The sequence below is a fragment of the Salmo salar genome, chromosome 06 (assembly GCF_965601325.2).
Source record: "Salmo salar chromosome 06, fSalSal1, whole genome shotgun sequence".
Taxonomy (NCBI): Eukaryota; Metazoa; Chordata; class Actinopteri; order Salmoniformes; family Salmonidae; genus Salmo; species Salmo salar.
The window spans coordinates 73,907,662-73,935,565 of record NC_138296.1 but is presented as its reverse complement, the minus strand read 5'-3'; the positions used below and the strand labels follow the sequence as shown (position 1 = coordinate 73,935,565).

General features: G+C 45.0%; 1 protein-coding gene across 7 annotated transcripts in view; it reads right to left on the bottom strand.

Moving 5' to 3' along the window:
• Nucleotides 1–27,904, bottom strand: part of utrn (utrophin) — a 306,152-nt gene that overhangs the window by 262,472 nt on the left and 15,776 nt on the right. For 4 of the 7 annotated variants that reach the window (XM_082976949.1, XM_082976955.1, XM_082976951.1 and 1 more), the window contains exon 1: nt 17,637–17,809. The exons of 1 other annotated variant lie outside the window; for it this stretch is intronic. In XM_082976949.1, coding sequence (XP_082833075.1) covers nt 17,637–17,721 — 85 coding nt within the window. In that variant the 5' untranslated portion in view covers nt 17,722–17,809. Of the gene's footprint in view, nt 1–15,981; nt 16,117–17,636; nt 17,810–27,904 lie in introns of those variants that run through there. 2 more of the 7 variants (XM_014205596.3, XM_082976953.1) reach the window with 2 other exon arrangements.

Genomic DNA, 27,904 nt, shown 5'->3' with positions numbered 1-27,904 from the left:
GGGGCAGACGACAAATTTTTACCTTGTCAGTACAGGGATTCAATCCAGCAACCTTTCATTTACTGGCCCAACGCTCTAACCACTAAGCTAACTGCCTGCCAGGTTTTCTACTAAGGTCTCATTGTGTAGTTGTAGAAGCAGTAGGTCAGGTAATTTTACGTGTTTTATGACTATATTATGTCCTGTCCTTGATCCTATAGTTCCATCCCTACACCCTCAGGGGTCTCTCAACTGTCAATCACAGTGGCGCTCAGCTAAAATACGCCCACTACTGTCGTAGTCCGCATCCCTGATCTGTCAGTTAAGTTGGTTCTATCCCATATTGACCTATGACCTGTCAGTCAGCTGAAAGTTATTTTTCAATATTAGCCCCTGATTGAGCTGTCAGTCGTGTCGCAATAATGACCACCACAGGCTGTCTGTCAGAGGAATTCATTCAACTCAGCTTCTGTGTACCACCTACTCCTAGTGCGTGTGTGTGTGTGTGTGTGTGTGTGTGTGTGTGTGTGTGTGTGTGTGTGTGTGTGTGTGTGTGTGTGTGTGTAAAATCACCTTACATTAACCCCCCCCCCCCAGACACATCCATGTATTTTGGGTGTTAAACCACATCCATGTATTTGGGGGGAGGAGGAGAATACCAGAGGTCAAAGGTTATGATCACCAGCCCGAAGGGTCGGCGACTCCTTTGTTCAAGATGTGTGGACTGTGTGTGAGCACCGTTGACTCACAGAGCAGGGGTATAAAGACAGGAATGTGCCCCAGGGAGGTGACAAGGGCTAGGGGAAGGGTGAGATGGGTGAGAGGATGAGAGGACAGGGGCTAGGGGAAGGGTGAGAGGACAGGGGCTAGAGGGAGGATGAGAGGGTGGTAGGATAGGGGCTAGGGGGAGGATGAGAGGACAGGGGCTAGGGGGGGGATGAGAGGACAGGGGCTGGGGAGGATGAGAGGGTGAGGGGACAGGGGCTAGGGGAAGGGTGAGAGGGTGAGGGGACAGGGGCAGGGTGAGAGGACAGGGGCTAGGGGGAGGATGAGAGGGTAAGAGGACAGGGGGAAAGGGGAAGGGTGAGATGACAGGGGCTAGGGGAAGGATGAGAGGGTGAGATGACAGGGGCTAGGGGAAGGGTGAGAGGACAGGGACTAGGGGAAGGGTGAGAGGGTGAGGGGACAGGGGAAGGGTGAGAGGACAGGGGCTAGGGGGAGGATGAGAGGGTGAGAGGACAGGGGAAAGGGGAAGGGTGAGAGGGTGAGATGACAGGGGCTAGGGGAAGGGTGAGAGGGTGAGATGACAGGGGCTAGGGGAAGGGTGAGAGGGTGAGATGACAGGGGCTAGGGGAAGGGTGAGAGGACAGGGACTAGGGGAAGGGTGAGAGGACAGGGGCTAGGGGGAGGATGAGAGGACAGGGGATAGGGGGAGGGTGAGAGGATGAGATGACAGGGGCTAGGGGAAGGGTGAGAGGGTGAGAGGACAGGGGCTAGGGGAAGGGTGAGAGGACAGGGGCTAGGGGGAGGGTGAGAGGACAGGGGCTAGGGGGAGGATGAGAGGACAGGGGCTAGGGGAAGGGTGAGAGGGTGAGAGGACAGGGGCTAGGGGGAGGGTGAGAGGACAGGGGCTAGGGGAAGGGTGAGAGGGTGAGAGGACAGGGGCTAGGGGGAGGATGAGAGTGTGAGAGGACAGGGGCTAGGGGAAGGGTGAGAGGGTGAGAGGACAGGGGCTAGGGGAAGAGTGAGAGTGTGAGAGGACAGGGGCTAGGGGGAGGATGAGAGGACAGAGTCACCTTTATTTATTTTGCAAGCTATATCACACAATATTTTACATACAGCAGGTTTTTAACCCCCAAGAGTCGATTGACGTACCGGTGCATCAATCTAAGTAACATACAAATCGGTCAGTTTAAGCTAGAGGAGACAGGGGCTCGGTTTTGCTCTATGACCCCCCACGAGTGTCAGGGGACTTGTCTGAAGTCAGTATTATCAATGTTCCAACTCCTGTTTGTAGCGTCCAAACCGTTTGGACTACAAACTAATGTGACCCCACTGTGGAAAGGGCAGATTCTCACAATCACGATGGTGGTGTTCTCCGTACTGCTCTACGACTCCCACAAGTGTCACAGGACTCGTCTGAAGGTAACCGGTACCAGTCTAAAAGTATGAAGGTAGTTTTGTGCCTACCCAAAAAAGGGGTTAAAATGTGTAAAAGAATATATATAAAAAATGTGTGTATATATATATATATATATATATATAGTTGAAGTCAGAAGTTTACATACACTTAGGTTGGAGTCAGTAAAACTCGTTTTTCAACCACTCCACAAATGTCTTTGTTTTGGCAAGTTGGTTAGGACATCTACTTTGTGCATGACAAGGAATTTTTCCAACAATTGTTTACAGACAGATTCTTTCACTTATAATTCACTGTATCACAATTCCAGGGGGTCAGAAGTTTACAGACACTAAGTTGGCTGTGCCTTTAAACAGCTTGGAAAATTCCAGAAAATGATGTCATTTGAGTCAATTGGAGGTGTACCTGTGGATGTATTTCAAGGCCTATCTTCAAACTCAGTGCTTCTTTGCTTGACATCATGTGAAAATCTAAAGAAATCAGCCAAGACCAGGTTCATCCTTGGGAGCAATTTCCAAACGCCTGAAGGTACCAAGTTCATCTGTACAAACAATAGTACGCAGTCCACAGTAAAACAAGTCCTATATCGACATAACCTGAAAGGCCGCTCAGCAACAAAGAAGCCACTGCTCCACTGATGCAACACCATTCTTCCACAAGAAATTCCATAATTTGGTGTTTTGTTGATGGTGGTGGAAAACACTGTCTCAGGTGCCAATCCAGAATCTCCCATAAGTGTTCAATTGGACTGACATCTGGTGACTGCGACACACACACTTTAAACCCCCTATGATCCTTTGAGACTCCTCTCAAAGTCACTGAGATCTCTTCTTCTAGCCTGGTAGCCAAAATAATGGGCACCTGTGTGGAAGCACCTGCTTTCAATATAATTTAATATCCCTCATTTAGTCAAGTGTGTATTTTATTTGCAGCTACATGTACATGCTTATTGTCTGTCAGTGATATTCTGTCTGTCCTAGAGCTGTTGCGGTGACCGTATAACCACAGTCAAATTCTACGTGGCCGTTTAGTCACGGTAACTAGGCTTCTCCAAAACTGCGCTCTAAGGCCGGTGATGGTCAGAAGTAGCCTACCAAACTTGCTAACTGCCAGTCGCTAATGGCCTGGTACTCGGTGCCCTATTGTCCCTCTAATCACTAACATCAATGCAAATCAAATCAAATGCTTCATAAGAGCCATTGAGCTCATGTTGCGCAACATTTCTATAGGCTATGCAACTGCATGAGAAAACACACGTTTTGATGGCCTCTATTAAAAAGAGGAGGATCCCATCAGCTTTCTATCAACTAGGCCTACTATATTTATTTCTCAACTTTCCTAATATTAAGCACATTGCTTCTCTTTACAACAGGAGTATAGCCTACTTGGCTGGCATGAACATAAACCACAGTAAAAGCGTCCTTCATTCTCTATTTAAGTGCATACAGATGACATGTATTTTTTTCCACTGCCCCTGTTTCGACAGCTGGATGATAATGGTCCATTCCAAATCAAAACTAATTTCACACATTAAAGACAAGATTACATTGAGAATAGTCTGATGGGTGACAATATTATCACTTGAGAATTATGTATTATCATTTGTGAATGATGCCCAGCGTGTGCAGTCTAAGGCAAGAAACAGCACGCCTTTTTTTGCGACTTTTTCAAACATAGCCGCACACATCATGTAGCCTAGCCCATAGCCTGTATGTTTTGATGAGGTTTGTATTACAACTAAAGTGGCCAAATAACCAAATGTAGCCTATAGGCCTAGGACCCCTGGAACATTACACTTTATATGACTGGAGACATTAGCAGAATCCTTTTTTAAGAGGACAAATGACAGGGTAGCCTACTCCGCTGACACTGTAAAACAGATCAATAAAAACAATGTTATCCATATAATAGGACTATAAGAAGAGGATATACAAAGAACATGACATCCATCTAAACTGGCGGAGGAAATTACTGTCCGCAAAAAAGCGTTGAAGTAGCACTGACCTAACAATAATAAATAGTGATTATGGGCACAGTGCGCACTCACCGGGGATATTGTCGATGCTCTCTGCTGGTGCCAATAAGATCAATTGAACACTTTGATAACAAAAAGACAGATTAGTGTTTTCATTGTCTTATCTTTATAGCAATAAGCATTTGCTTTCTAATGTTTTCCCGTGATTGTATTTTCAAATATTGCGATATATACCTGGCTTGTACTTTTCACAGACAGTCGCAACTCAACAATAATCTACCCAAATTTAGCACGCTGCCTTTCCTTCCGACTGTAGGCAATGCCATTTAAAACAATCCACAACTTTTTTAAGAAGCTAATGATCCTCTGTGGCCAAATCATGCTTTAGTAGCTTATTTTTTATTATTTCATTTATTTCTGTATAGACAGGAGTAGGCTAATTAGGCTAGATCATTTTGGCAATTTAATTCTATTTACTTTAGGGAAAGCTTCCCCTAGCCTTATGAATGAGCCGCCTATGCTTGCATATTAAAAACGTAACCGCACATAACCTCCATTTGCTATACCAGTGCAGGCTACCAATTATGTTTTTTTGTGGACCATTCTAAATCAAAAATAGTTCCACACATACAGTATATTAGTAGGCTATATGTAAAGAACAGATTACATTAAGAATAGTCTGATGGGTGAGAATATTATCAAGTGCTTGTCAAATTGTGAATGAGAGACTGATGAAGTGTGTGAAGCCTGCGCAAGAAATAGAGCAGAGCAAATCAGCATTAGTCACATCATGCAGCCCTAGAATGTATTACAAATCAAAACATATAGCCCAACGTTTGTATCACAACTAAAGTTACATTACTCTAAATGAAGCATATAGGAGGACCTGTTAACCGCGCAACACAGTGCGCATTCCCTCAGAAATCGTTTGGGGTAAATATACTTTCTATTTTATTCAGGTATGTGCTAACAAAAAAATCAAATCAAATCAAAAACTTTGTCACATGCGCCGAATACAACAAGTGTGGACCTTAATGTGAAATGCTTACTTACAAGCCCTTACCAACAGTGCAGTTAAAGAAGAGTTAAGAAAATATTTACCAAATAAACTAAAGTAAAAAAATATAATAAAAAGTAACACAATAACATAACAATAACGAGGCTATATACAGGGGGTACCGGTACCGAGTCAGTGTGCGGGGGTACAGGTTAGTTGAGGTAATTTGTACATGTAGGTAGGGGTGAAGTGACTATGCATAGACAGTAAACAGCGAGTAGCAGCAGTGTACAAATCAAATGGGGGGGGGGGGTCAATGTAAAAGTCCGGTGGCCATTTGATTAATTGTTCAGCAGTCTTATGGCTTGGGGGTTGAAGATGTTAAGGAGCCTTTTGGTCCTAGACTTGGCTCTCTGGTACCGCTTGCCATGCGGTAGCAGAGAAAACAGTCTATGACTTGGGTGACTGGAGTCTCTGACAATTTTATGGGTTTTCCTATGACACCGCCTATTATATAGGTCCTGGATTGCAGGAAGCTTGGCCCCAGTGATGCACTGGGCCGTACGCACTACCCTCTGTAGCGCCTTACGGTCAGATGCCGAGCAGTTGCCATACCAGGATCTGGGAACCCATGCCAAATCTTTTCAGTCTCCTGAGGGGGGAAAGGTTTTGCCGTGCCCTCTTCACGACTGTCTTGGTGTGTTTGGACCATGATATATCGTTGGTGATGTGGACACCAAGGAACTTGAAACTCTTGACCAGCTCCACAACAGCCCCGTAGTCCACGATCAGCTCCTTTGTCTTGCTCACAATGAGGGAGAGGTTGTTGTCCTGACACCACACTGCCAGTTCTCTGACCTCCTCCCTATAGGCTGTCTCATCACTGTCGGTGATCAGGCCTACCACAGTTGTGTCGTCAGCAAACTTAATGATGGTGTTGGAGTCATGTTTGGCCACACAGTCCTGGGTGAACAGAGAGCACAGGAGATGTACACACCTCTGAGGAGCCCCACTGTTGAGGATCAGTGTGGCAGACAAGTTGTTGCCTACCCTTACCACCTGGGGGCGGCCCGTCAGTAAGTCCAGGATCCAGTTGCAGAGGGAGGTGTTTAGTCCCAGGGTCCTTAGCTTAGTGATGAGCTTTGTGGGCACTATGGTGTTGAACGCTGAGTTGTAGTCAATAAACAGCATTCTCACATAGGTGTTCCTTTTGTCCAGGTGGGAAAGGCCAGTGTGAAGAGCGATTGAGATTGCGTCATCTGTGGATCTGTTGGGGCGGTATGCGAATTGGAGTGGGTCTAGGGTATCCAAGAGGATGCTGTTGATGTGAGCCAAGAACAGCCTTTCAAAGTACTTCATGGCTACCGACGTGAGTGCTACAGGGCGATAATCATTTAGGCAGGTTACCTTCGCTTCCTTGGGCACAAGGACTATGGTGGTCTGCTTGAAACATGTAGGTATTACAGACTCAGTCAGGGAGAGGTAGAAAATGTCAGTGAAGACACTTGCCAGTTGGTCCGCGCATGCTTTGAGTACACGTCCTTGTAATCCATCTGGCCCCGTGACTTTGTGAATGTTTACCGGTTTAAAATGTCTTGCTCACATCGGCTCCCGAGAGCGACACAGTCATCCAGAACAGCTGGTGCTCTTGTGCATGCTTCAGTGTTGCTTGCCTAGAAGCGAGCATAAAAGGCATTTAGCTCGTCTGGTAGGTCCGCGTCAATGGGCAGCTCGCGTCTGGGTTTCCCTTTGTAGTCCGTAATAGTTTTCAAGCCCTGCCACATCCGACGAGCGTCAGAGCCGGTGTAGTAGGATTCAATCTTAATCCTGTATTGACGCTTTGCTTGTTTGATGGTTCTCCTGAGGGCATAGCGGGGCTTCTTATAGGCGTCCGGATTAGTGTCCCGCTCCTTGAAAGTGGCAGCTCTAGCCTTTAGCTCGATGTGGACGGTGCCTGTAATCCATGGCTTCTGGTTGGGATATGTATGTACAATGAAGCTGATGACTGAGGTGGTAACATAAGAAGAAATAGGCTACATTTTCATAATATCATGTTTCATAGACCTGTATAAAATATATTATGGATCGATTGTGATGGTGTAGGCTATATTAAATTGATTTATTTGACTTTTTCAAATGTAGCTGTTCTGAATGTCCGATACAGTGGCTTGTAGGCTATGCGTGGATGCCAGGAGATGCTAAATGTGTTTATGTTAATGTTAAATTACCGTGAGACCGGCAGTTATTTGCATGACAATCACCGGCTGACAAAATGTCCTGACCGCAGTAAAATTCCACATGACCGTTGAGTCACGGTAATCTCCTCTTATGCACTCTGGACATGTGTTGGTAATACCCAACTCGCTAACTACCATCAGGTCCTAATGGTCTGGTACTCAGGGCTCTGTTGTCCCTCTTAACCACTCTACGTAAATGCAATGGAAAATCACATCAAACACTTATCATCAAAACAGTATCGTGCTCTTAAAACTCACCTCACTGTGATTGATCAATTTGAAGAAAGAAGTTCAACAACAGGTTGAAACAGTGTAAAACATGTAGTGGTGGATGTTGTTTCAAAGCCTAACACAATGAAATGGACAGCGCTTTCTAAGGTGACTATTATTTCAAAACACCCTTATACATAGGCCTATATAAGAGCCCAAGCCCTGAAAAATAAGGGAATTAAAATAATGATTGTGCCGTTATACAATACATAGCCTACCACATATTACGCAAGGCAGAAAAACACAACAAAACTGATTTAAGACGTCTTTGGTAGATAATTGGTCTAGCCTATACTCCAAAATTAAACAAATTATAGTGATCGCAGTTGAGTGTGGACTGTATTATTATGCACACTAGATGGTCTGGTTACCTTACGCTATACTCCATAATGTATATCCAAGAGTTTGGGACAGAACATATAGCCCTAGACGATGCTGTTGATTCATTGATTGTGCAAGGCAGCTTACAGTTAGACTACAATTAGTGAATTTGATTTTGAATAGCCTAGTAATAGTGCAGGTTTTATATTTTCATAATTAATAGGCTGACACATTACCTTTAGCTACAGAATATATCACCACTGGGCGTGTCCATCTCCTCCCATGTCTCCTTCATTCCTTTCTCGAGCGCGCAGAGACAGGGGCTGTCAACAGTTTAATTAAATATGTTTTGTTGTGAAAATATGTTACTATTGCTGTTCCAGAACGGATTTCAATTGGTTTCCCAAATTAAGAACTGGGAAGCTGCAGGAACAGGGTTGGGGAGCCCATGGCATACAGAGTTTGGGCGGAATATCACGTGTCGAGAGAGCGCAGAGAGAGGCTGCATGCTCCTCAGACAGTGGCTGATGCATGGAGTGAAATAACCGGAGTAGACTACCCTGCATGATTGAAAATCGAACTGGCGGAAAGCTATTCGAGTGCATACAGATGACATGTCTTTTCTCCCATTCCCTTGTTCCTGTTCATTTGATAATGGACGATTCTAAATCAAAAAACATTTTATGTAATAGTAAAGACACGATTAAATTGAGAATAGTCTGATGGGTGAAAATCACTTGATGAGAGAAGAGTGTGTGCAGTCTGAGGCAAGGAACAGAGCTCAAGCTTTTTCTGCTTCTTTCTCAACAGGGAGTACAGGAGGGGACTAAGTACACACCACTGAGGGCCCCACTGTTGAGGATCAGCATGGCAGACAAGTTGTTGCCTACCCTCACCACCTGGGGGCGGCCCGTCAGGAAATCCAGGATCCAGTTACAGAGGTAGGTGTTTAGTCCCAAGGTCCTTAGCTTAGTGATGAGCTTTGTGGGCACTATGGTGTTGAACACTGAGTTGTAGTCAATGAACAGCATTCTCACATAGGCATTCCTTTTGTCCAGGTGGGAAAGGGCAAATGTGGAGTGCGATTGAGATTGCGTCATCTGTGGATCTGTTGGGGCGGTATGCGAATTGGAGTGGGTCTAGGATATCCAAGAGGATGCTGTTGATGTGAGCCATGAACAGCCTTTCAAAGCACTTCATGGCTACCGACGTGAGTGCTACAGGGCGGTAATCATTTAGGCAGGTTACCTTCACTTCCTTGGGCACAGGGACTATGGTGGTCTGCTTGAAACATGTAGGTATTACAGACTCAGTCAGGGAGAGGTTGAAAATGTCAGTGAAGACACTTGCCAGTTGGTCCGCGCATGCTTTGAGTACACGTCCTTGTAACCCATCTGGCCCAGCGTCTGTCAATGTTGACCTGTTTAAAGGTCTTACTCACATCGGCAACCGAGAGCATTATCACACAGTAATCCAGAACAGCTGGTGCTCTTGTGCATGCTTCAGTGTTGCTTGCCTCGAAGCGAGCATAAAAGGCATTTAGCTCGTCTGGTAGGCTCGCGTCACTGGGCGGCTCGCGTCACTGGGCGGCTCGCGTCACTGGGCGGCTCGCGTCACTGGGCGGCTCGCATCTGGGTTTCCCTTTGCAGTCCATAATAGTTTTCAAGCCCTGCCACATCCGACGAACGTCAGAGCCGGTGTAGTAGGATTCAATCTTAATTCTGTATTGACACTTTGCTTGTTTGACGGTTCATCTGAGGGCATATTGGGGTTTCTTATAGGCGTCCGGATTAGTGTCCCGCTCCTTGAAAGCGGCAGCTCTAGGCTTTAGTTTGATGCGGACCTTGCCTGTAATCCATGGCTTCTGGTTGGGATATGTACGTACGATGAAGCCGATGACTGAGGTGGTAACATATGTAGCCTAGTTCTTCTGAAATAGGCTACATTTTCTTTATATCATGTTTCATAGACCTGTATAAAATAAATAATGGATTGATTGTTAATTGATGGTGTAGGCTATTTTAAATGGATTTATTTGACTTTTTCAAATGTAGCTGTTCTGAATGTCCGATACAGTGGCTTGTAGGCTATGCATGGAAGCTAGGAGATGCTAAATGTGTTTATTTTAGTGGTAAATTACCATGGGACCGGCAGTTATTTGCATGATAATCACCGGCTGTTTTAAACAGTGTAAAACATGTAGTGGTGGATGTTGTTTCAAAGCCTAACACAATGAAATGGACAGTGCTTTCTAAGGTGACTATTATTTCAAAACACCCTTATACATAGGCCTATATAAGAGCCCAAGCCCGGAAAAATAAGGGAATTAAAATAATGATTGTGCCGTTATACAATACATAGCCTACCTACATGTCTTTTTCCCCTGCCCTTGTTCCTGCCCATTTGACAATGGACCATTCTAAATCAAAACACATTTTATATATTAGTAAAGACCAGATTAAATTGAGAATAGTCTGATGGGTGAAAATCAGTTGATGAGAGAAGAGCTGTGCAGCCTGAGACCAGGAATAGAACAAGCCTTTTCTGCTTCTTTCTCAAATCAATAGCAGATAGTCGCTCCATGCAGCCCTTATATGTTTTGATTTCTAAGACATTCTAAGGTTTGTTTCATTCACAACTAAAGTTGCCAAATAACTCTAAATCTAGCATATAGGACCTGCTTCAAATTATCCCTTTCACGTTCAACATTGCCAAAATATCCTTTCTATTTTATTCAGATAAAGTTCAATTATATTCTTCTTACTATAAAATCATATAATATCAAGGGACTTATAAGCATATCTTGTCAGCTAAATGAACTAGCGTACAGCCTATGGCAGGGAGCATAGCCAGATAACTGTTCTTCTGCATGACAATAACCGTCTGACAAAATGTAATGACCGCCACAGCCCAAACCTGTCCACCTAGAAACGAGCTATATAGGTGTTATTGAACGGATGTGGGGCAGCTGAGCAGTGTGTCTGGATTATTGCAACTCGCTGTTGGCTGGGCTCCCTGCCTGTGCCATTAAACCCCTACAACTCATCCAGAACGCCGCAGCCCGTCTGGTGTTCAACCTTCCCAAGTTCTCTCACGTCACCCCGCTCCTCCGCTCTCTCCACTGGCTTCCAGTCGAAGCTCGCATCCGCTACAAGACCATGGTGCTTGCCTACGGAGCTGTGAGGGGAACGGCACCTCCATACCTTCAGGCTCTGATCAGGCCCTACACCCAAACAAGGGCACTCCGTTCATCCACCTCTGGCCTGCTCGCCTCCCTACCTCTGAGGAAGCACAGTTCCCGCTCAGCCCAGTCAAAACTGTTCGCTGCTCTGGCACCCCAATGGTGGAACAAGCTCCCTCACGACGCCAGGACAGCGGAGTCAATCACCACCTTCCGGAGACACCTGAAACCCCACCTCTTCAAGGAATACCTGGGATAGGATAAAGTAATCCTTCTAACCCCCCCCTTAAAAGATTTAGATGCACTATTGTAAAGTGGTTGTTCCACTGGATATTATAGGTGAATGCACCAATTTGTAAGTCGCTCTGGATAAGAGCGTCTGCTAAATGACTAAAATGTAAAAAAATGTAAAAATGTGTGTATTAAACAAACACTCCCTTTGGAGTACACATCAGTCATTATATTACACACACTCCCTCTAACATATACACACACTAGTATACAATCGGACACTAAACCAGTGAAACCAGACAGATGGTAAGAACACACACACGGCCATCCGCTCTGAGAGGAAAGGCCTTCTTCCCATCTGCCTGCCAGTGAAACAGGAAGTAGTGATTACATCAGGAAGACAAGTCCCACAGGACTCCTCTTACAGCTCACTGATCTGATAGCTAATGACCCAAAGCACTGCAGGGAACACACACACAGAGAGGTGGGGACTGGGGACGGTCTTCTCTCACTCTCACTCTCTCGCTCGCACTTATCTAGATGCGTATCGAATCGTTCATGAAGGTGTGTGACCATGCAACCCAAACCAAAACAGACGTCCAGTCACTCTTTCTCTGGTCCTTTTCGGTTAAGAGCGTAACTGAAAGGTCGCTGGTTTGAATCCCCGAGCCGACTAAGTGAAAAATCTATCAATGTCCCCTTGAGCAAGGCAGTTAACCCTTATTGCTCCTGTAAGTTGCTCTGGTTAAGAGTGTCTGCTAAATGACTAAAATGTAAACGTAAAATTCAAGACATGGTGAAGAGGAGCGTAACAAGGGCTATAATACAGAGACCTACAACCAAATAGGACATAGTTTCCATGGCAGCAACACTCACATCAACACACGGAGCCCTGGGACCAGGGGAAACAGAGAGGACATCATTTCTGATGATTCCTTCTTTATCTCATTGTAGGTTAAGCACAGCCAGGACTGTTTTAGACCAGAGGGAATTCCATCAACCTCAAATTTGTCAACAGTAGGGCTGTCAGAGCTAATCAGTTAACTCAAGTTAACTTTTTGTAATTTTAGTGTTCAAAGGTATTCAAAATACACTGAAAACATTCCGAAATCCATCATCTATAAAACTAAAAACAGCAATACGAGGTCAAAACAAGTTGACATTGAGGTTAAAGAACGTGTGCTTTATCAATTTAACAGATTTTGCTTATCGTTACTTTGGGCAAAATCAAGACGGCAAATATTCTTGTAATGCTTTTTGTATAAAAATCTTAAAATTATAGCTCAATTTGAGCAAATTCTGAATTTGCGATTAATCACAGCAAATCTTGCGATTAACTTGATTAAATGTTTTAATTGTTTGACAGCACTAGCCAATAGACTAAACAGTGTAGGTAACTTTTTGTATGAGGTTGAGTGCCATTTTAACCATTTAAGGCTTTCAGTACAGTTCAGTGTAAATTGTATGCTTTTCCCAGGTCTTTGTCATTGGGCACTAAACCAGTCCCTTGTGTCTAAGCCGTGAAGAGAAACCCTTTCTAACAGAAGACTAAGTCATAAAAGGTACCGTCCCTCCCGGGTAAACTTCACCTTGTAAAGTTGTAAAAACAACACAGCTGTTAGGACATCTATCCGTCAGTCTAGCTCCACCCCTGCCCTGACCTGACCTGTGTACAACTGACCCTTACAGAGGGCTCAATGGGTGGTATGCCCAATGTATGCCCAACACACACATACAACGCAGACGCAGACAAGCACAAACAACGCTCGCACACGCACACTGCATCTGCATATAAGATGTTATTGTTTAACTAACTATGAATCATTGTTTGCATGGAAAAATGATGATGAACTTGGCACTGACTTTTCAATCCATGCCTCAATACATCATCCACACACGCACCCCTTGCCCCCTTGTTCACAGCTCAACGGTGTTATATTTTGACTTTGCGGGACGTGTGGAATGCATAGCATTCCCATCATTTCCCACGCATTCCACCCCCGCCAACCAGACACTTGCCCAAGCTTGCCCGACCCAGAGCTGTTGATGCTCCGCTGCCGGGATTGGGGAATTTGTAGGGAAAACACTTCTTGTGTCCGGGAAGATTAACCGATATCCCCACTTAGTCCTTTTCATAAACACACCGGTGTGTGTAGATGAGGTAGGTAGGTATGGTGTAATTTACAGGTGAGAAGGTTTCTCCTGACACACACACAGCAGAATAATTAACTCTCTGGCTGCTGAAAGTATACCATCTCAAAACCACAGAAGAAACAACTGGCTGTGTTAAAAATACAGTTGAAGTCGGAAGTTTACATACACCTTAGCCAAATACATTTACATTTTACATTTTAGTCATTTAGCAGACGCTCTTATCCAGAGCGACTTACAGTAGTGAATGCATACATTTCATTTAATTTCATGGATTTTTTTTTTTTTGTACTGTTTAAACTCAGTTTTTCACAATTCCTGACATTTAATCCTAGTAAAATTCCCTTGCTTAGGTCAGTTAGGATCACCACTTTGTTTTAAGAATGTGAAATGTCAGAATAATAGCAGAGAGAATTATTTATTTCAGCTTTTACTTCTTTCATCACATTCCCAGTGGGTCAGAAGTTTACATACACTCAATTAGTATTTGGTAGCATTGCCTTTAAATTGTTTAACTTGGGTCAAATGTTTCGGGTAGCCTTCCACAAGGTTCCCACCATAAGTTGGGTGAATTTTGGGGCATTCCTCCTGACAGAGCTGGTATAACTGAGTCAGGTTTGTAGGCCTCCTTGCTCGGCACACACTTTTCAGTTCTGCCCACAATTTCTATGGGATTGAGGTCAGGGCTTTGTGATGGCCACTCCAATACCTTGACTATGTTGTCCTTAAGCCATTTTGCCACAACTTTGGAAGTATGTTTGTGGTCATTGTCCATTTGGAAGACCCATTTGCGACCAAGCTTTAACTTCCTGACTGATGTCTTGAGATGTTGCTTCAATATATCCACATAATTTTCTTACCTCATGATGTCATCTATTTTGTGAAGTGCACCAGTCCCTCCTGCAGCAAAGCACCCCCACAACATGATGCTGCTACCCCTGTGCTTCACGGTTGGGATGGTGTTCTTCGGCTTGCAAGCCTCCTCCTTTTCCTCCAAGCATAACGATGGTCATTATGGCCAAACAGTTCTATTTTTGTTTCATCAGACCAGAGGACATTTCTCCAAAAAGTACTATCTTTGTCCCCATGTGCAGTTGCAAACCGTAGTCTGGCTTTTTTATGGCGGTTTTGGAGCAGTGGCTTCTTCCTTGCTGAGCGGCCTTTCAGCTTATGTTGATATAGGACTCGTTTTACTGTGGATATAGATACTTTTGTATCTGTTTCCTCCAGCATCTTCACAAGGTCCTTTGCTCTTGTTCTGGGATTGATTTGCACTTTTCGCACCAAAGTACGTTCATCTCTAGGAGACAGAACGCATCTCCTTCCTGAGCAGTATGACGGCTGCGTAGTCCCATGGTGTTTATACTTGCGTACTATTGTTTGAACAGATGAACGTGGTACCTTCAGGCGTTTGGAAATTGCTCCCAAGGATGAACCAGACTTGTGAGGTCTTCAATTTTGTATCTAAGGTCTTGGCTGATTTCCTTTTGATTTTCCCACAATGTCAAGCAAAGAGGCACTGAGTTTGAAGGTAGGCCTTGAAATACATCCACAGGTACACCTCCAATAGACTCAAATTATGTCAATTAGCCTATCAGAAGCTTCTAAAGCCATGACATCATTTTCTGGAATTTTCCAAGCTGTTTAAAGGCACAGTCAACTTAGTGTATGTAAACTTCTGACCCACTGGAATTGTGATACAGTGAATTATAAGTGAAATAATCTGTCTGTAAACAATTGTTGGAAAATGTCCTAACCGACTTGCCAAAACTATAATTTGTTAACAAGAAATTTGTGGAGTGGTTGAAAAACACATTTTAATGACTCCAACCTAAGTGTATGTAAACTTCCGACTTCAACTGTATACATTTCCCATATAGTCAAAATAAAGGTTGCAAGGCAAGCAATTATGAAGAAGGATCAAATCATCATGTCTAACCACAATATGAAATCAGAGGTGCAGACTACGGAAGTTAAAACAAAGTTGGGATGGAGATATATATTGCCCTGGCTACGCAAAGTAAAGTTCAATGCACACAAAAGGTCCATGGAGTGAAACTATGCATTGTCACACTATACTATTGAATATGCTGAATCCCCTTATGTAAAGGCAAGAGAACACACACACACACAGAATGAACAGGTGAGAAGCAATCACCTTCCTGCTGCGTTGAGATCTCTGCAGCAGCAGCTGCGTCACACTTTCGTAAACACTCTAAAGTTCTATGCAGTTCAGAACAAAGCTGAGATGTAGCATACAGGCATGGCTTAGCATGGTCCGTATGGCCCTGTACTGTTATGACCCAGGTGTGTAATCCACCTAAGACACAGATTCACTAAACCACCTAACCCTATCTATCCAACTATCCTGAAGTGCCCAGCCACAGACAGAGTGAATGACAGCTCCATGTCACAGGTTGTCTATCTACAGTAAAACTACACCTGTGTGTCACTGACCTGTGTCTACCTGGTTCTATGTCACCTGGTTGAGAGTCCTACCTCTGAGTTTGAGACCGCGCTCCGCCATCTCTCCCACTATGCCTTCCGCCATCTCTCCCAAAAACGAGAGACAAAAACATCAAAAAGAAGAAAAGCACTCCAGGAATGGAGCTCACATTCCTCTCTCTCTCTCCTGACTGTAGTTTCTTGAACAGAGGAGAGAGAGAATAACAGAGGAATGCAGGGGAGGGGGGCCAGGGGCGGAGGGGTGAGAGGGGAGGAAAGTGGGGACACTACCAATGAGAGAGAGAGGAGCAGAGAGCAAGGCAGGGCCAGGGTGTGGTGGGCAGTGCACTGTGGGAGACACCGTGCTCCGCTGAAGGAACACACAGCATTCTCTGTCTAAACCCTGTCCCAGCATGCAACAGGGGACAGAGGCCTCCCACGTTACGGAGACAGTGATAAGATGAGAGAGAGAGAGAGAGAGAGAGAGAGAGAGAGAGAGAACGAGGAAGAGAGAAACAGAGGAAGAGGAAGAGAGAGAGAGGATGAGAGAACGAGGAAGAGAGAGAGACAGACAAAGAGAGAAAGAGACAGAGAGAGAGAGGAAGAGAGAGAAAGAGAGAGAGAGAGGAAGAAAGAGAAAGAGAGAGAGAGAGAGAGAGAGGAAGAGAGAGAGGAAGAGAGAGAGACAGACAAAGAGAGAAAGAGACAGAGAGAGAGAGGAAGAGAGAGAGAGAGAGAGAGAGAGAGAGAGGGAGAGAAAGAGAGAGAAAGAGACAGAGAGAGAGAGGAAGAGAGAGAGAGAGAGAGAGAGAGAGAGAGAGGGAGAGAAAGAGAGAGAAAGAGACAGAGAGAGAGAGAAACCTGTAACCCTAACACACACAGGTTAGACACAACATTGGAAAGAAGAGGGCTAGATAAGGTTAGGATGGAGCCCAGGACTTGGATGGGTTACCGGTTATCTGTCTAACACAACATAAGACAGCACAGCAGCCAGCAGGGCTGCTACATCTCCAACATCAAACCATGGAAGAAGGTCAAATATCAGCTACACAGCCACAGTCCTATCAGACACAGTGAAAGACTGCAGAAGACAGGCCTAGAAAACTTGTGCAGAAACATACACAAACCCCAATTTTCTGTTGTTCTCTATAGTCTTGATCCAGTGATAACCTCTACACAACGCAGTGAGAACATCCCCAGAACCAAACAGAGAAATAATGGTATCTGCCACGGTTGGCTGGGAGCACTTGACCATGTAGTTCAACCTTACAGAGGTGCTGGTATTGCCCTGGAGGAATGTGAATTATATCAAAACACACACACACACACACACACACACACACAGAGAGATGCACTGAGACGCATACACAGACACGGCCACAGTCACACACAAACCCACACATCACCATGCACAACAAAACGCAGTGCTATTTTTTTTACGTGATGCTGGGAATAAAGTTACTCAAAATGATGCTTATTTACTTTAAAGATACTTAAATTTGCTCATCAAATTCAACCCTAAAAGTGAACATGAATATTCTGTGGGGGAAAAAACATTTACTCACTGTAGAGGAAGCCATCAACGACTAATCTGTACTGTACTGTCGATTAGACAGAGACAGAGTGAAAGTAATTCTAGCCTCTTCACTCTTTTCGGTAGTTGAAACAGGAAACTAAGAGATCTCTGCGATTTATCCTGTACTACTCACCCAGAACAAGACACACTCTCTCCTGCTTCCTCCTCTGTCTGGAAGCACGGTGCCTTCTCCAAGGCAGCCACTTACTCAAATTCATGACGGAGAGAACATATAAGAGAGGAAGAAACAAAAACAACAAACACGGAAGAGGAAGACAAGTAGTGGCACTGGCAGTCTGAGGAAGTGGACGTTTGAGGGCTGTTTGCCGAGCATGCTGGGTATGTTTACTTGGATTGATGTTAAGGTGTACTCTGTTGTCACACACACTACAGCAGGGGTGTGAGAAGAGGGCGATGGGGAGAGAGGGAGGTGAAGAAGGCACAAGGCCAGCTTGTCAAACAAGAGAAGTGTGACTTCCTGTCAAAGTGACAGATATAGTGTGTGTGTGTGTGTGTGTGTGTGTGTGTGTGTGTGTGTGTGTGTCGGGGGCAGTGTTACATCACAATTACAAAAAGGGAGAATCCTCCACCGGGCCTAAACACAGCCACAGAGCAGCCCCCCCCCCCCCCCCCCCAGCAGGTGGTCAGCAGATCAACATGACCCCAGGATGACTCGTAACACACACCAAGAGATAGGGGTATCTACCTTTACTACCTTTATACAGTATTGGAAACAGAGAGATGACATATGACGAAGTCTTTCACAAACATTGTTCCCTTGGCTCATCCCCCCCATCACTACCAGAGAGAGGAGAGGAAAGAAAGTCAATTTGGCCACTAATGACTAAACCTCTCTACAATGAGGAACAACTGGACTAACATCCATCCCCTCCCACAAGAAATGAGAGGGAGAGAGAGAACAGAGAGAACAGAGAGAGGGGAGGAGGGGTTTGTTTGGTGTGTTTTGTTTTCACTCTTCCTTTCTCCCACGATGAGGAAATGGAAAAGGATTACATGCCTGGTCAGTCCCGTGACTAACTTCCCTCTGAGTCAGATTGTATTAGCACCTCTTCCTTCCATAGAGGATCAGACCAGCTGGGGTTAGGACAGGGCTGGGCTAGACAGAACCCTAATATACAGTCTAGGGCAGAACTGAGTTGGGTTTGGGTTGGGTGGGGCTGGATTTGGTATGGAATGAAATAATCTGAGAACCAGAGGGACTTTCCACTGAGCTACACTCCCCTCCATATGTATTTGGACAGTGAAGCTAACATTTTAAATGTGGCTCTATACTTCATCATTTTGGATTTGAGATCAAATGTTTCATATGAGGCTACAGTATAGAATGTCACCTTTTATTTGAGGGTATTTTCCTACATCTGTTATGGCGTATATAAATGAAATCACAATGTGTATCTAGTTCCCTCATTTGAAGTTGTCATAAGTATTTGGACAAATTCACTTAGAGTGGTCCCATATTTGGCCCCATATGCCTTGCACTCAATGACTACAATCTCTTGACTACAATCTTGTTGGATGCATTTGCAGTTTGTTTTGGGCTATGTTGTGCCTATTTTCGTGCTGTAAACAACTGTTGGAAAAATGACTTGTGTCATGCACAAAGTAGATGTCCTAACCGACTTGCCAAAATTATAGTTTTGGTAAGTCGGTTAGGACATCTACTTTGTCACCTGTGTGTGTGTGTGTGTGTGTGTGTGTGTGTGTGTGTGTGTGTGTGTGTGTGTGTGTGTGTGTGTGTGTGTGTGTACACATTAGGACATCTATTTGTGCATGACACAAGTCATTTTTCCAACAATTGTTTACAGACAGATTATTTCACTTATAATTCATAATTCCAGGGGGTCAGAAGTTTACATACACTAAGTTGACTGTGCCTTTAAACAGTTTGGAAAATTCAAGAAAATTATGTCACGGCTTTAGAAGCTTCTGATATGCTAATTGACATCATTTGAGTCAATTGGAGGTGTACCTGTTGATGTATTTCAAGGCTTACCTTCAAACTCAGTGCCTCTTTGCTTGACATTGTGGGAAAATCTAAATAAATCAGCCAAGACCTCAGAAACAAAATTGAAGACCTCCACAAGTCTGATCCCAAGGATAAACAAATTTCCAAACACCTGAAGGTACCACGTTCATCTGTACAAACAATAGTACACAAGTATAAACACCATGGGACCACGCAGACGTCATACCACTCAGGAAAGAGACGCGTTCTGTCTCCTAGAGATGAACGTACTTTGGTGCAAAAAGTGCAAATCAATCCCAGAACAACAGCAAAGGACCTAGTGAAGATGCTGGAGGAAACAGGTGCAAAAGTATCTATATCCACAGTAAAACGAGCCCTATAGAAGCCACTGCTCGAAAACCGCCATAAAAAAGCCAGACTACGGTTTGCAACTGCACATGGGGACAAAAAGATCGTACTTTTTGGAGAAATGTCCTCTGGTCTGATGAAACAAAAATAGAACTGTTTGACCATAATGACCATCGTTATGTTTGGAGGAAAAAGGGGGATGCTTGCAAGCCGAAGAACACCATCCCAACCGTGAAGCGCGGGGGTGGCAGCATCATGTTGTGGGGGTGCTTTGCTGCAGGAGGGACTGGTGCACTTCACAAAATAGATGGCATCATGAGGATGGAAAATGATGTGGATATATTGAAACAACATCTCAAGACATCAGTCAGGAAGTTAAAGCTTGGTCGCAAATGGGTCTTCTAAATGGACAATGACCCCAAGCATACGTCCAAAGTTGTGGGAAAATGGCTTAAGGATAACAAAGTCACGGTATTGGAGTGGCCATCACAAAGCCCTGACCCCAATCCCATAGAAAATGTGTGGGCAGAACTGAAAAAGCATGTTTGAGCAAGGAGACCTACAAACCTGACTCAGTTACACCAGCTCTGTCAGGAGGAATGGGCCATTATTCACCCAACTTATTGTGGAAAGCTTATGGAAGGCTACCCAAAACATTTGACCCAAGTTAAACAATTTAAAGGCAATGCTACCAAATACAAATTGAGTGTATGTAAACTTCTGCCCCACTGGGAATGTGATGAAAGAAATAAAAGCTTAAATAAATCACTCTCTCTACTATTATTCTGACATTTCACATTCTTAAAATAAAGTGGTGATCCTAACTGACCTAAGACAGGGAATCTTTACTAGGATTAAATGTCAGGAATTGTGAAAAACTGAGTTGAAATGTATTTGGCTAAGGTTTATGTAAACTTCCGACTTCAACTGTAAGTTTCCCTGCATTAAAGGCCCCAGCCACTAGGAGCGCCGCCTCTGGATGAGCGGTTTCCTGTTTGCTTATTGCCTTATACAGCTCATTGAGTGTGGTCTTAGTGCCAGAATCTGTTTGTGGTGGTAAATAGACAGCTACGAAGAATATAGATTAAAACTCTCTTAGTAAATATTGTGGTCTACAGCTTATCATGAAATACTCTACCTCAGGCGAGCAAAACCTTGAGACTTCCTTAATATTAGATTTCGTGCATCAGCTGTTTTTTACATATATACACAGACCACCACCCCTTGTCTTAACAGAGGCAGCTGTTCTATCTTGCAGATGGACCAAATACCCCGCCAGCTGTGTTATCCATGTCATCGTTCAGCCACCACTCGGTGAAACATAAGATATTACAGTTACAGCAGACACACTTCTTGCTTACAGATTCTTGGTTACAGCAGATATGCGGCAGGTAGCCTAGTGGTTAAGAGCGTTGGGCCAGTAACTGAAAGGTTGTTGGTTTGAATCCCTGAGCTGCTCCTGTAAGTCGCTCTGGATAAGAGCGTCTGCTAAATGACTAAAATGGTAAATGTAAAAGACATTTAATCCTCTACTGGATCAAAATCCCTGTTGTCTAAATTGTTTTGTGCGTCAAAAAAACTCACATTATTATTATACACTGAACAAAAATATAAATGCAACATGTAAATTGTTAGTCTCATGTTTCATGAGCTGAAATAAAAGATCCCAGAAATTTTCCATATGCAGAAAAACCCTCTTTCTCTCAAATTTTGTGCACAAATTAGTTTATATCCCCGTCAGTGAGAATTTCTCCTTTGCCAAGATAATCCATCCACCTGACAGGTGTGGCATATCAAGAAGCTGATTAAACAGCATAATCATTACACAGGTGGACCTTGTGTTGCGGACAACAAAAAGGAAACGTAAAATGTGTCGTTTTGTCACACAACACAATGCCACAGATGTCTCAAGTTTTGAGGGAGAGTGGAATTGGCATGCTGACTGCAGGAATGTCCACCAGAGCTCTTAATGTTAATTTCTTTACCATAAGCCACCTCTAACGTCGTTTTAGAGAATTTGGCCTCACAACCACAGACCACGTGTGCTCGTCGTTCTCACCAGGGTCTTGACCTGACTGCAGTTTGGCGTCGTCACCGACTTCAGTGGTCAAATGCTCACCTTCGATGGCCACTGGCACGCTGGAGAAGTGTGCTCTTCACGGATGAATCCCAGTTTGAACTGTACCGGGCAGATGGCAGACCCTTATGGCGCTGTGTGGGCGAGCGGTTTGCTGATGTCAACGTTGTGAACAGAGTGCCCCATGGTGGCAGTGGGATTATGGTATGGGCAGGCATAAGCTATGGACAATTGCATTTTATCGATGGCAATTTGAATACACAAAGATACCGTTATAAGATCCTGAGGGCCAATGTCGTGCCATTCATCCGCCACCATCACCTCATGTTTCAGCATGATAATGCACGGCCCCATGTCGCAAACATCTGTACACAATTCTTAGAATCTGCAAATGTCTAAGTTCTTCCATAGTCTGCATACTCACCAGACATGTCACCCATTCAGCATGTTAGGGATGCTCTGGATCAACGTGTACGACAGCGTATTCCAGTTCCCACAATATCCAGCAACTTCGCACAGCCATTGAAGAGGAGTGGGACAACATTCCACAGACCACAGCCTGGTCAACTCTATGTGAAGGAGATGTCGCGCTGCATGAGGTAAAAGGTGGTCACACCAGATACTGACTGGTTTTATGATCCACGCCCCTACCTTGTTTTTTTTTAAAGGTATCTGTGACCAACAGATACACATCTGTATTCCCAGTCATGCGAAATCCATAGATTAGGGCCTAATGAATTTATTTTAATTGACTGATTTCCCTTTATGAACTGTAACTCAGTAAAATATTTGAAATTGTTGCATGTTGCCTTTTATATCTTTGTTCAGTGTAATTGTGTGAACATTCGGTAATGCTGTATACCCCGGTATGATACAGAAACGATATGACCGTATAAACATCTGGATCCCACCCAACCCTAACACACACACACACACACACACACACACACACACACACACACACACACACACACACACACACACACACACACACACACACACACACACACACACACACACACACACACACACACACACACACACACACACACACACACACACACACACACACACACACACACGAGCCGTGCAGGCTGAGAAGGAACAGAGGAGTCGGGGGTGGGACCCACGTCTCAGAGAACTCAGGCCACAGAGACAAACACTCCATAGAAATCTCCCAGAATGCCACAGGCCCACGCCCTCGTGCTGTATGTGCTGAACTAGGGAGGCCTCTGTCTCTGAGCAAAAGCCCTACTTCCACTCTTTTAATCCCTCATTCCTTCCTTCACTCACTCCTCACCATCCCAAAACCTCCCTCTCCTTCATTCACACTTTCCATCTGAAAGCCTCACTCATTCCTTCACTCACACACTCTTTCATTCCTTCACTCACACACTCTTTCATTCCTTCACTCACACACTCTTTCATTCCTTCACTCACACACTCTTTCATTCCTTCACTCACACACTCTTTCCTTCCTTCACTCACAGCTCCATTTCGTTTTGTGTTGCACTTGCCTGCAAAGAGAAAGACACCCTAACGTTAAAGCTGTCAAAAAGGATTTAGGCACTCTAACACTCCCTTCTCCAACCCCTAGTCTACCCACAATGGCCTCTGATAAATGGCCACTGCAGAAACGGTTGCCAGGACACCGCATGCAACCCCCCCCCCCCCCCCCCCCCCCCCCTTCCATCTCAGACAACCAGTAAAGATGTCTCTAGTATTTGTTGTTATGCCAGTAGCCTTCTGTCTAGCTTCTCTCTACTATGTCTGTCTATTGTCAGAAATTCAGAAGATTTCCACACAGCGGCAGAAGCCACAAATCCCCACTGTGCCCTGAAATAATGTTCGGTGACATAATAAAAAGCTAGAGTTACTTTGAAAAACACACCCATATTCGCATACACACAAGCAAATAAACACAACACACAGCGTCACACACAGAAGGAACAATCACACACAAAAATGATCTAAGTAACACACACACACACACACGGTGCTGGATGTCAGAGAATTCTTCTGAGGTGTCATGGTAACAGCTGGTCTAGTTGTGCTGCTGGTCCGTCATTAGTACCCTGCCACTGCCTCCATCTCACACACACACACACACAGTATGAACTTAAGGTCAGTTACTTCCTGCAAGGCTGCATATTCCCCCAGACAGGTAGTAAGTTAATCCTCCCCCTACACATCTTATAGCACAGAATTCCACATGGACGGTTCTTTATATTGGATCCCATGTTGTATAACTCCCCATGGAGTTGAAATTGAGAGAAAAGGAGAATATTCCGCACATTCCTGTGTGTGACCACCTGGGGGGAAAGGCCATACCAGGTTACTATAGCAACACACCTCTATCCACAAACTACAACTAAAGGAGAGGTTAAAATGACAGGATAGGTGACAATGCCAAGTGGTCAGCTGGAGGAGGGTTTGAGAGGGTTTAAGGCCAAACTAAGTCCAAAGCCAACAGCATATAGGCCAAAACATGGGTTGAACAATGGGTAAAACATTAAAAGACTGGAACATTTCCCTTTGCGCCTCACCATAAGGTCATTGCCTTACCATAATTCTGTCCTGACATACAGCTAGCTCCATAAACAACAGATAACATGGTGGCAGGAGTTAATTTAGTCTGTGTTAACTGTTAACAAACATTTATTACCAAATGTCAGAGCTGAAATGGACCATAGTAGAAAATAAGATTTTTCTCTCAGGTTGGTAAAGTATTAGAATACTGAATGTAGGAGGCAGTAGAACATGTCACTAGGTTAATATTTACTTTCTGGGCCTGAGCCTATTTTATACAATCCCCCTCAGTCAGGGGAAGGATCAGACGCTAGATTGGGCAACAAAGCTTATTTCCCTAACGATCAGGACAGAGGGAGAAGGGAGCGAGGCTGGAGAAGGGAGCGAGGCTGGAGAAGGGAGCGAGGCTGGAGAAGGGAGCGAGGCTGGAGAAGGGAGCGAGGCTAGAGAAGGGAGAGAGGCTGGAGAAGGGAGAGAGGCTGGAGAAGGGAGCGAGGCTAGAGAAGGGAGCGAGGCTGGAGAAGGGAGCGAGGCTGGAGAAGGGAGCGAGGCTGGAGAAGGGAGCGAGGCTAGAGAAGGGAGAGAGGCTGGAGAAGGGAGCGAGGCTAGAGAAGGGAGCGAGGCTGGAGAAGGGAGCGAGGCTGGAGAAGGGAGCGAGGCTGGAGAAGGGAGCGAGGCTAGAGAAGGGAGCGAGGCTGGAGAAGGGAGCGAGGCTGGAGAAGGGAGCGAGGCTGGAGAAGGGAGCGAGGCTGGAGAAGGGAGCGAGGCTGGAGAAGGGAGGCTATTTCTTGAGTGTGTATACTGTATGTAGGGGTGGGACAAATGGCAGACAAGGGGGGTGGGAGGGGGTTTGGGGGAATGTTTTGGCAGTGAGGGCAAGGAGGGGTAGTGGGGGCGGGGTCCCAGACGCAGGTTCTCACAGCCATCTCCTGCTGGGAGGGTACAAGAGGAGAATACACACACAGCAGCGTGAACACAACTAAACAGACACTGTGACACAGGTACAATAGGCTTTCAAACACTACAGTTTAACATGTTCTTCCCTGGGCCGTAGGCCTACTCCCTGACAGAGGAGTTTAAATGTGTAGCATTCACACAGCCACACCCTAGGGGAATATCTTGGCCGCCACTTCTGTCCCAAATTTCCACACACACTGAAATCCGAATGGAGCTTTCCCTCCCTTTTCCAGCTGGGTTCTGGCACTTGGAGAGCAGTGCCATCACAACACACACACACGTGCACGCACGCACGCACGCACACACACACCACCTAAATACACCACACAACCTAAACAGTAGGCCTACTGTGTCCCTGCAATGAGAACATTTCTTAAAGTTTCCTACACTCCAACACTCACACAATACACATACATATCAACTTTCACACACCCTCTTGTTACCCTGAATTTGACAACAACGAGTCATCAAAGCAACATTCGCTGGCGAGCCTCTCCCTTTCAAAGCATTAACCCCAATGACAACACACAGACGCATGTTGCACGTCACACGAACACACACACACACCATCACACACATGCAAAAGGAGATTGACGTTCTGTTCAGTGGCTCTGCCCCCAAATCCTTCTTAAGAAGAATGACAGGGAACACCAGTAGTCCATAAAGGCACAGGGAGGGGGGTGAGGATCAGAGATGGGAAAGGGCTGAGAGAAACATAGAAAGAGAGAGGAAGACGAGAACAGAGAGCTGAGAGTAATAAGGCTCTCATCACATTCACGCTTTCGTCATTTAGCAGACGCTCTTATCTGAGCAACTTGCAGGAGCAATTAGGGTTAAGTACCTTGCTCAATGGCACAGACAGATTTTTCACCTAGTCGTCTCAGGGATTTGAACCAACCTTTCGGTTGGGAGGTGTTTAGTCCCAGGGTCCTTAGCTTAGGGATGAGCTTGGAGGGTACTATGGTGTTGAATGTTGAGCTGTAGTCACTGAACTGCATTCTTACATAGGTGTTCCTTTTGTCTAGATGGGATAGAGCAGTGTGCAGTGTGATGGCGATTGCATAGTCTGTGGACCTATTGGGGCGGTACGCGAATTGAAGTGGGTCTAAGGTGACAGGTAAGGTGGAGGTGATATGATCCTTGACTAGTCTCTCAAAGCACTTTATAATGACAGAAGTGAGTGCTACAGGGCGATAGTCCTTTAGTTCAGTTACTTTTGCCTTCTTTGGTACAGGAACAATGGTGGCCATCTTGAAGCATGTGGGGACAGCAGACTGGGATAGGGAGAGATTGAATATGTCCGTAAACACGCCAGCCAGCTGGTCTGCGCATGCTCTGAGGACAACAACGTCTGCGCCGGCAGCCTTACGAGGGTTAACATGTTTAAATGTCTTACTTATGTCGGCCACGGAGAAGGAGAGCCCACAGTCCTTGGTAGCTGGCCAAGGTGGCACTGTATTATCCTCAAAGAGGGCAAAGAAGGTGTTTAGTTTGTCTGGAAGCAAGACGTCAGTGTAGGTGACGTGGATGGTTTTCCTTTTGTAGTCCGTGAATGTCTATAGACCCTGCCACATACATCTCGTGTCTGAGCTGTTGAATTGTGACTCCACTTTGTCTCTATACTGATATTTCGCTTGTTTGATTGCTTTGCAGAGGGAGTAACTACACTGTTTGTATTCGGCCATATTCCCAGTCAACTTTCAGTTTTGCGCGAATGACGCCATCTATCCATGGTTTCTGGTTAGGGTAGGTTTAATAGTCAAAGTGGGTACAACATCTCCTATGCACTTCCTTATGAACTCACTCACTGAATCAGCGTATAAATCAATATTATTCTCTGAGGCTACCCGAAACATATCCCAGTCAGTGTGATCTAAACAATCTTGAAATGTGGATTCTGACCAGCATTGAATAATCCTTGTCATGGGTACATCCTGTTTGAGTTTCTGCCTATAGGAAGGGAGGAGAAAAATGGAATCGTGGTCAGATTTGCCGAAGGGAGGGTGGGGAGGGCCTTGTATGCATCTCGGAAGTTAGAGTAGCAGTGATCCAGAGTTTTGCCAGCACGAGTGCTACAATCAATATGCTGATAGAATTTTGGTAGCCTTGTTCTCAAATTTTCTTTGTTAAAATCCCCAGCTACAATAAATGCAGCCTCAGAATATATGGTTTCCAGCTTGCATAAAGTCCAGTGAAGTTCCTTGAGTGCCGTCGTGGTGTCGGCTTGAAGGGGGATATACACGGCTGTGACAATAACCGACGAGAATTCTCTTGGGAGATAATACGGTCGGCATTTGATTGTGAGGAATTCTAGGTCAGGTGAACAAAAGGACTTGAGTTCCTGAACGTTGTTACAATTACATAATGAGTTATTAGTCATGAAACATACACACCCGTCCTTCTTCTTCCCAGAAAGATGGTTATTTCTGTCGGCACGACGCACAAAGAATATCGGTGGCTGTACTGACTCCGACAGCATATGCCGAGAGAGCCATGTTTCCGT